We start from the raw sequence: 9,877 nt of genomic DNA, 5'->3' as shown, positions 1-9,877 counted from the left end.
CCGGCGGAGGGAGGGGAAGGGGGGGCGGAGTCGCTATAAGAGTCGCCGCCAGGCCCACCGCCCCCTACTTTGCGCCGCGCCGCCCGCCTAGCCCTGGACTTGTCCGCTCCCGCTCCGCCGCCCGCCGCCCTCCGCCGCCGCCCCGCCGCCATGATCGTGGAGAGCAGCCGGGACGCGGCCCCCGATGGCGGCGACGGTGGAGCCCTCAGCAGCCCCATCAACCTCGCTTACTTCTACGGGGCCTCGCCCCACTCCAGCGAGGGTAGCTGCTCGCCGGCGCACTCCGCTCCGGGCTCGCCGGGCTCCGACTCGGATCTCTCGGTGAGCAGCAGCCGCGGCGGCGGCCGGAGGGACCCCCGGGGCGGTGCCCGCCCCCCGCTGCAAGGTACGGCGTGGTCCGGCGGCAGTCTTGGCCGGGGGGTGGGCGCGAAGCTGCGGATCCTGTTCCTTCTCCGCTACGAGTGAAGCCAGTGGCGGACCCTTTTTCGGTATAAAAGCCACCGAAGCGGTGAAAAGCGGGAGCTCCGCGTCGTTGTGTCGGCATTAAGTGACCAGCGCAGGGGTGTTCCCAGCCGGGGCGGGGGGTCCCGGTGAGGTGGCAGCGAGAGGCGGGCGAAGCGCGGCTGTGAGACGGCGCGGGGGAGGGTGCGCATCACCTCGGCCCTTGTCCGAGGAACCGGAGATTGAGGTGGCTTTCCACAGCGTTCCTGCTTGTATTTGTTTATTTTTTTTCTCCCTTTTTTTAAAGTGAAAATGGAGTCAGTAGCTTAAATTAAATAGAAGGTTATGTATTGGAACAGGCTGACCAGGGAGGGGGTGGCGTCACCGTCCCCGGAGGTTTTTAAAATCAGTGCACACACGGCACTTTAGGTCATGGTTTAGTGGTGGTCTTGGTAGAGTAGGATTAGTGATTTGACTCGATGATCTTGAAGATCCTTCCCAAACTAAGTTATTCTATGATGATTCAATAATTAGGTTTTGTTTTCATGTCTCAACAGTTGGCCAATACATGGGGGGAAGGAATGCAGCACACAGCACAGATACGGTGCTTGGAAGACATAGCTTAGTGGTGGACTTGCTAGAGTGGGGTTAATGGTTGGACTCGATCTTGAGGGTGTTTTCCAACTTAAATGATTCGGTGATGATTCTATAGTTTGGTTTTGTGTCTTAACAGTCGAACAACACATGGGAGGTGGAAAACAGCACAGGGGACCTTTCCAGGGGGTCCGTGTGAAGAACTCGGTGAAGGAGCTCCTGCTGCACTTCAGGAGCAGCAAACAGATGTCCTCGGGCTCTGCTGTGGAGGAAAGCAAGGTAACCAACATTTTTCAGCCCTGACATAATTGCTTCCAAGGGTTACTGGAGCAGGCGAAAAAAGACAGCCGCACATTACAGTGCAAGAAATGAGCTTGCTGCTTTATCTGATGTGGATGGAGTTGGTGCTTCTCCTTTTCATGGAGTCGTTTCTTCTTTTCATGGGAATCAGTGTTTTTCCTTTTCAATATGTAATGGAAGAACAGAGCTGGGAAGAAGAAATTACTGCGAGGGTTTACTGTGGGAGAAGGAGGCACTGAAAAATGTTCTTACTAAGCTTCTTTATTTTCTAAAGGGAGTTTGTATTAAGATCCGTTTGTGTTATGAAACCACAGAAACTCCCTGTTAACTGCAGTGAGGTCATTCCTTGTGAGACTTGGGGAATTACTCTTCTCAGAATGGTTTGTCATGCTGTTGTGGTGTGGGGCATGCAGTGAAAAGATTGGAACAGGAGAAAAAAAAAAGGAATTTCTGGGATGATTAAAGGGGATTTTTTAATTTTGTTTTAGTCATTCTAAGCATGTGTTTCCCAGCTTCCTAGATGATTGTCACAGGAAAATTTGTGCATAGGAAAGTTCATGGTTTTGAAGAAGTGCAAAACTGACTGGCTTGTTCATGTTGAAAGGGCTTCTCAGACTTCGGTGAGGAACAGTGCCTTTCTCTGGGTTTTCTTGAGTTTTGTGGTATTGGAACAAATAGCTTAAGAAGCCTTAAGAAAATTGGTGGTTTTAGTTTAAGTTCCATAGAATTATTTCCATTTTCTATCCTTAATTAAAAGCAATTAAATTAGAGTTAAACAATCGTGTATGAGAATTATGCTGAGGTATATTTATGTTTATAGAAGCAAGTCACTGCTGCTTTGTTCTTGGTTTTGATGATTTTTTTTTTCCTGAAATAGCATTATAATAATGGAACAATCTATATTTCTCTCAAAAGGCACAAGGAGGATTGGTGAATTATGAGCACTATACAGGTAAACTCTCCTTTTTAAAAAATACCCTACAATGAGACTTTAACTATTGATTGTAGAAGTAACTAAATAGACACTAATTTTTTTTTTTTGTTTCAGCAGAGCTGAAGAGCATACTAGGTCACAGTGGCAAAAGAAAGGCTCCTGAGCTCCTTTCTGATGGACCTTCTTTCAAACGCCAAGCTAATGTCCACCCACACCTCCTGGTAAGCCTGTAGTCCTTGGTGTATTTTTGTGCCTTTATTTTTCAGTTTGCTTTGTGCAATTTAGAAACTACCAGACACAACCACACCTCTAACTTTACGGAGCTTGTTTTGATTTTTCTGGGTGTTTCTTTCTTTACAGACACCACCCCAAACACCAACTTCTATGGACAGTATGGAAGAGACTCATAAAAACGACCTGAAGCATGACAGCACTTCTGATCTGCTTCAGAACATTATCAATATTAAGAATGAGTCAAGCCCTGTTTCTCTGAACACAGTGCAGGTTAGCTGGTTACACCCTGTCTCCAGCCACAGCTCACCTGGTGAGCAGTACCAGGACAGCCCAGGAACACAGGCTTTCTCCCCGTCCCAGAAGTACCAAGCATTCCAAGATCACACCTCCCAGCATATGCTTGATCCGCCACAGCATTACCAGTTCCTTCCATCCCAGAACCAAGATTTGTCACACAGCTATCCTTCAGATGCCTCCCTGGAGTACAGGCCGTTTGCTGCTAATGACCAGTCTCCTGGCTACCAACAGAATACCTTTGAGAGCCATGAACTGCAGTATTGCCCATCACAGAGCTTCTCCTCTCTCTTAAATGATTCTGAAGGCTCAGAGGGCATCTCTACTCCACTCCAGCCCCTGACCAGTACCCATCCCCAGGCTGATGTTGGCCCCCATGCTCCAAACTTCAGCTTGCTCTCCAGTAACATCTGTGGTAATCTGGAGCGCAGCGTCTCTTTGGCTGCTTTGAATGTCTCTCTACCTGACCAAAATGTCACTAGAAGCACGACACAGCTGGGCAAGTCATTTTTTCAATGGCAAGTGGAGCAGGAAGAAAACAAACTGGCTAACATCTCTCAAGACCAGTTCCTTGCGAAAGACTCAGATGGAGACACGTGAGTACTGTTTATCTTGGTGTTTCTGATGTAGAAGGTTGTGGAGTGTTTCTCTTTGGGTTTTGGTGTACTGTGGGGTTGTAATGGAAGCAGTTCACTAGCAGTGTTTGTCATGAGTGCAGTAGTTTTTCTAATCAAGTGAAAAATGTGGTCTTGCTGATGGGCTGTGATGTACAGCGTTGCAGCACACCTTATATACTCATTGCAAGTACTTATCATTTGACTTCTATCTAGTCAACGGGGAGAAAAAGATTCTAATTTAGATGCTTTAAGTTGCCCTGGGAGGTAGGTACCCATGTTCCTGTCTTAGTCATGCAGAGGAAATCTGAGGCTGGTAGCACAGCACCCCTCCCATGTGTTTGGAGCTCTGCAAGTACTTGAGTCCTACTTTGTGTGGTGGTGTAACATTGTGTTTCCGTTCTTCCTGCAGCTTCCTTCACATTGCTGTTGCCCAGGGCCGGCGAGCACTCTCCTATGTTCTTGCAAGGAAGATGGCTGCCCTGCACATGCTGGATATTAAAGAGCACAATGGCCAGGTGAGGTTCTCACAATCTTTGTGCACCTGAGTGCCCAGGTATGTCTGGACCTTCAGGAAGATGTGGTGAAATGCTTATTTAATATTAACCCTGAGATTTAGCTTGCATGCTAATATTAACCTTGAGCTATTAATACTTCTTGGGCTCACCTTGAGCTGATAAAACTATGCTCTGCTTCATTTGTCCTGGCTTCCTGGAATTCATAATGGCTGCTTAAAAAACACTGGGTAACTAGGCTCATTATTTGTTTTCGTTGCCCTTTCCTGTTACGAGATCAGATGACTAATAGCTTAAATTTTCTTCTCTGTGTTTGCAGAGTGCTTTCCAGGTTGCTGTGGCTGCCAATCAGCATCTCATTGTGCAGGACTTGGTTAGCTTGGGGGCTCAAGTCAACACCACAGACTGTTGGGGTAGAACACCGTTGCATGTTTGTGCTGAGAAGGGGCATGCCCAGGTCCTTCAGGTAAGAACCAGGCAGGTGTAGCTCTGCTCTGACCGTTAACACTTACACCTTGTGTTTGTTATCTTGGGTAACTGAAAACACCTCTCCTCCCTTTATCCTTCTCTCTGTGTAGCCTTCTGAGTATGTCTCAGGGCTCTACACTAAGAGCTTAAAGTGAGATGGAATTTCACATTAAGGTCCTCATTTAGAGGACCAACATTTTAGAGTAATTTGGTGGAATCTTCTAGTCTATGAAAACAAATAAGTCTCTTCTTTATGCCATTATTTATTGCAACTTGATTGCAGTTAGACTGTATACAAGCTTGAGGAAGCAGTATGTGGTTTGGATAAGACCTCAGTGCATACCTGTTGCTACTTTTGTAGGCAATTCAAAAGGGAGCCATGGGAAGCAACCAGTATGTGGACCTCGAGGCAACAAACTATGATGGTGAGTAGTTAAGAGTTTATGATTTACAGAGTTCCTGGATGTAACAAGGTTTTATAGCAGCTGCTGTGACTTACCCCTGGATTGAGAAGCAATAAAATGGAGCATATCTCTTCTGGGTGGAAAATTACAGTTAGTTGAGATTACATTGCAGTTGGCATATCTGTTCAGATAAAAGCATGGTTATTCTGTACTTGTCAGGACCTCTTTTCTCCTAAATGTAGCTGCCATGGCTGGCATGAAGAATGTAGGTAGTAGTAATTGGGTCATTGTTTAAAACACTCAAGTGCCAGTGATAAATCAGTGGATGCAGAATCCAGAATGGCACTAGAGAGCAGTTTTAGCTGAGCCTCCTTTACATATAAGCAACTCTTTTTGAATGCATGTTTTGTTTAAAAAAAAAAAAAAACCAATCAAAAAACCACCACAGAACAATGACATTACAAAGTTAGAAACTGTTTCTTTCATGCTCTGCTGGCTGTGAGCTCAGAGTAGGTTGCTACTGAACTCCTTGTTGATGGGCAACCAAAATCTCATGCCACTCAGGAGCAATCACTATCACTTACAAGTATGGAGGTGTCTCTGAGCTCAATTAGGGTAGAGGCTCCTTTATTCAATCTTATGAAACAAGCAAGAACTCTATACTTTATTGCATTTGTTCATTAATGATGATTTATTCTGGTTTTTAAGGTTTGACAGCATTGCACTGTGCTGTTCTGGCCCATAATGCTGTGCTGCATGAACTGCAAAACAGTCAGCCACCTCACTCCCCTGAGGTGCAGGAGCTTCTGCTGCGAAACAAGAGCCTGGTAGAAACCATCAAAACTCTGATACAAATGGGAGCATCTGTTGAAGCAAAAGTAAGTAAAATGGCTTTGTCTGACATGCCAGATCCAGAGAGGATGTGGGAGCAGAACATGTCCCTTTCTCCCACACCACATTTCAGTTCTATTACAAAGGAAGCAGGCTAATATTAAAGCTTTCTACAGCTTAATGAGAATGTTGCATTTATTCAGAGCAAGGTATCATCAGTGCAAATGAACCCTGGAGGGGAAAAGAGGGAGGTGACAGTCAATGGTGCTATGCTGGCTGCAGTTGAGCGTGTCTTTAAGAATGTTTGGAGCACTCTGAAGTATCTGTAGTAATAGGGTGCTGATGATAGCTTTGAAGGTCTTAGAACTGCAAATTTTAATTAAAAACTGCTTACTTCTGCAGTTTCAGTGTCTGCTGGGCCAGGTCATTACTTGGTATCACATAGCGTCCCTGCCCATAACACAGAGATTGGAGTAGCTGATCTCTAAGGTCCCTTCCAATCTAAGCTATTCTGTGATTTGATGTTTTGGCTTTGTAACCTTACTGCCAAACGTGATCTGGTCTGTTGTTCATTAGATACTCAAGATCATAGAATTGTTTCAGTTGGAAAAGATCTCTCAGATCATTGAATCCAATCAACCATCAGCCTAAGACCACCATGGCCATTAAACTATGTCCTGAAGTGCCATGTCCACAAAAAAGATACACATTCAGGTTGACTTTCTGGGAAATGTAGTGGAAATGTTTGATCAACACTCTGCAGTGACTCTGCTGTTTGGTTTTATTTGTCTGGATAGGTGAAGCATCCTCCAGAGAAAACTCAGTTTTGTGGTTTTTTTTTTGGTGTTTTGTTTTTTTTTTTTTTTGAATAGGATCGCAAAAGTGGTCGCTCAGCTTTGCATTTGGCAGCAGAAGAAGCAAACCTAGAGCTCATCCGTCTCTTTTTGGAGCTGCCCAACTGTCTGTCTTTTGTTAATGCAAAGGTATGGTGACTTTTATGGAATGCAGATATCATTTGGGATGTGCAGATGTGTGGTGCTGCAAGTGTGCTGAGACTCATGTATGGCCTTCATGAAGTTATTTTGTCTTCTCCAGGCTTACAATGGCAACACAGCACTGCATGTGGCTGCCAGCCTGCAGTATCGGGTGAGTCAGCTGGATGCTGTGCGCCTGCTAATGCGGAAGGGAGCCGATCCAAGTGCCAGAAACTTGGAGAATGAGCAACCAGTTCATCTGGTTCCTGATGGCCTTGTAGGAGAACAGGTAAAAGAAAAACAACAAAAAAAACCCCAAGCAACTCTATCCTCTGCTCCCGTCTGTCTTCGTCTACACAAAAGCCTTATTCATCTCCAGAAGCATCTCTTTGGTTTTCAGTTACAGCTTTTAAGAAAAAGATTTACCAAATGCCATTTTATCCAGGGAATCTTGGGTTTTGATGTCAGGTTCGGGCAGAACATACAAAGATCTGAAATTACAGATTTTGCTTGTAGCTTTGGGGTTTTTTCCATCTCAAAAGCTTTTTCTTGTCAAGACAGACTTTTTCTTTGTAACCTTGCAACATACTGGAGGTAATATCCATTCTCTTGTTCATCTCAGTATGGCCTGAGATTGTGCTTTTGTCGTAAATAGTAATGGGAGTTCTTAGGCCTGAATAACAGATGAAGTGGTACTCAGGAACCTGGCTTAGCTAGCAAGAGACTTGGTGAAGTTAGATAATGGTTACGCTTGGTGATCTTGATGTGTTCAAGGCCATGTTGGATGAGGCCCTGGGCAACCTGGTCTAGTGGGAGGTGTCCCTGCCCATGGCAGGGGGGTTGGAATCAGATGGTCCCTTCCAACTAGAACCCTTCTGTGAATTTTATGACTCTTAAAGGACTTTTCCAACTGAAACAGTACTATGATTCCAAGTAAAGCCATTTTGCTAGCAGCAATTCAAACAGATTGATAAAAAAAAGAGACTCTTAACCTAAGAAGCTAACAACTTGATTGTTGGTGGTTTAAATGCTGTAACGTTGGATCAGTTCTGGTGTAACTGAACTCAGAACCTAGGCTTACATAAACGTAGAATGCAGAACTGGGCTGAGGTTTTTGTTTGTTTGTTTTTTTACTCTAGGGTGATAAAGTGGATATTAGAAAGAAATTAGTGTTGAGAGTGGTGAGACAGTGGAACAGGTTGCCCAGGGAAGCTGTGGATGCCCCTTCCCTGGAGGTGTTCAACGCCAGGTTACATGAGGCCTTGAGCAATCTGGTCTAGTGGAAGGTGTCCCTGCCCAGGGGGGGATGATCATTAAGGTGCCTTTGAACCCAAACCATTCTATGATGAATACTGATGTTTTTGTCTCTTTTTCTCCCCAGATAAGACGAATCCTAAAAGGGAAGGCGATTCAGCAGAGAATGTCGCCGTTTTAAGCTCCATGTTTCTTGGAGTTCAGCAACTCACACTCACTGTCAGTCAGGCAGTCCTAATGTATCTGTAAATAGACCATTTGCCTGGTGTGGGCAAATGTTAGTTGTTTCTATGAAACAAAAGTATTTTGTTCACTATCATATAGTGGGTTATATAAGAGTTAACCCCCACCCAAAAAAAAACCCCTCAAAACTCAATCAAATTTCTCTGAGCAAATGGGAATGTTTCATTTCCAAGTAGGTGGAACATTTGCCAGGATACCTGGATTTCATGGCTACACCAAGACTGATTTCATTTAAACAGCCATATACATAGCTTCTGGACAAGGACCATTCTACAGGAAACCTTGTTATTTAGAGAGAGCTGATACACATCAACATTGCAGAGTTTGTTTTCTGTTGTTCTGTTTTTACTGACACTTAAATATTAAGTGCAAGAGAAATCGAGTATTTTTGAAGTTGACGTTTATTTATGTGACTTTATAGCTTTTCTTCCAGTGCCTTCTGCAGGATTGTATATAGTCACTGACATGATTGTACAGTATAGTTCTAAGAATCTGTTGGTGGTTTGGGGAATGAACTGAAGAAACAAACACTTTCCACTTGCAAATTGAATTTTAATACTGTACTGGTGCAAACTGGGTGAATTCCATTGTTTAGAAAGATTGACAGTACAGTTAAGATAAACTGTCCCTAGCACTGATTTGTGCATGCTTTTGGAGTTGTTAATAAAACATGAAAAGACATGCATCTTCAGGGGACTGTTATCAGTTTTTCTTGTACCTAGTAGAGGTTTTGTGTTCATGGGACAATAGACTTGAGGGAGAAAGATCATGACTTTTATAGTGTGTGTGTAACTTGTACTTTTAAGGAGTACAATCCTGGTTCAGTGGAAGTATTTAGCATGTACTTAACTTGATGTATGCTGAAATCTCTGCATGTTCACTATAATACTTCAGTATGTGTAAGCCCCACTAGTGTTGGTAGGACTTAAGCACATGCCTAAGTAGTTCGCTGAATTGGGCTCTAGTTAATTCGAGAGACTTAGTGTTTTTCACCTCCTAGTCCATTTGTTTTTACCTTATAGGTATAGTGGCTAAGCCAAGGAATATTTGAAGTTAACATTTTTCTGTTTAAGCAATCATGAATATTAATGAAAATATATGCTAATGATGCTGTATTCTTGTGTTCTGTTGGAGAAAACTTTTCTATCACTTCCTGAATGATCCATGCTCAGCTGTAATGCAGTAATGTGTTCTTTGTATAGTCTTTGCTCTTCATTTGGTTTTGCCTCACACAGAACTCTCTGCCATAACTGTTTAGTCTGTGCTGTTTCAACGAAGTATGTCTTGTAGACAAGCTAAGTGGAAAAAATCTGATATGTGGAGGCCAAGTTGTGATGTATTTCTTGAAAGGTCTCATGTAACTTGTTAGAATAAACGGGCTAATTAAATGTTTGTGATTACTGTCTGTGATACAAATAATTCATGAAATCAAGCTTGAGATAAAACTGATTTATCATGGTAATGCTGTGGGAGTGGTGAAGATCCCGTTTGTCAAGGATGGTACAAAATCTTTTCCATAGAAATGTTTCTGCTTTCTCATGTTTGATGCTGGTTTTGGAGGTGGTGCTTTGGTCTTTTGGGTTATGCACTATGCAGTTGTGTTGCCTGTGGATTTAGTAGGTGTGCCATAACTAGAGTTGATGGTCACCAGGTTGTCCAAATTGCAGCTTTTTACCAGGGCACTTGTCCCTGTATACTTGAAAGAATGAATGATATCGCTTCTGACAATGCCATGTTGTCCCTGTGACTTCCTTGCCTTGGTCCTCAATTTGTGCAG

General features: G+C 43.7%; 1 protein-coding gene across 2 annotated transcripts; it reads left to right on the top strand.

The window, feature by feature from the left end:
* The first annotated feature begins 1,174 nt into the window (after positions 1–1,174).
* Positions 1,175–8,038, top strand: NFKBIZ (NFKB inhibitor zeta). 2 transcript variants are annotated; one of them, XM_054385620.1, is made up of 11 exons: positions 1,175–1,314; positions 2,251–2,287; positions 2,387–2,490; positions 2,630–3,393; positions 3,824–3,929; positions 4,246–4,392; positions 4,756–4,819; positions 5,507–5,676; positions 6,502–6,612; positions 6,725–6,892; positions 7,985–8,038. In XM_054385620.1, the coding sequence occupies exons 1-11, from the start codon at positions 1,186–1,188 to the stop codon at positions 8,036–8,038; spliced, it is 1,854 nt and encodes a 617-aa protein (XP_054241595.1). In that variant the 5' UTR covers positions 1,175–1,185. The 2 variants fall into 2 exon arrangements, with proteins under 2 accessions (XP_054241595.1, XP_054241587.1); XM_054385612.1 differs by having other exon boundaries at positions 2,384–2,490.
* The last annotated feature ends 1,839 nt before the right edge of the window (positions 8,039–9,877 follow it).

The sequence above is a fragment of the Indicator indicator genome, chromosome 1 (assembly GCF_027791375.1).
Source record: "Indicator indicator isolate 239-I01 chromosome 1, UM_Iind_1.1, whole genome shotgun sequence".
NCBI lineage: Eukaryota > Metazoa > Chordata > Aves > Piciformes > Indicatoridae > Indicator > Indicator indicator.
Note: the sequence above shows the minus strand (reverse complement) of the source record. Positions and strands in the feature narration are given on the sequence as shown.

Bases quoted from the DNA above. Each gene is read 5' to 3' on its own strand.
- NFKBIZ (XM_054385612.1), top strand. From the start codon at position 1,186: ATGGGAGGTGGAAAACAGCACAGGGGACCTTTCCAGGGGGTCCGTGTG. The intron at 3,930-4,245 runs GTGAGGTTCTCA...CTGTGTTTGCAG, and splicing joins TTAAAGAGCACAATGGCCAG to AGTGCTTTCCAGGTTGCTGT. The intron at 5,677-6,501 runs GTAAGTAAAATG...TTTTTTGAATAG, and splicing joins GAGCATCTGTTGAAGCAAAA to GATCGCAAAAGTGGTCGCTC.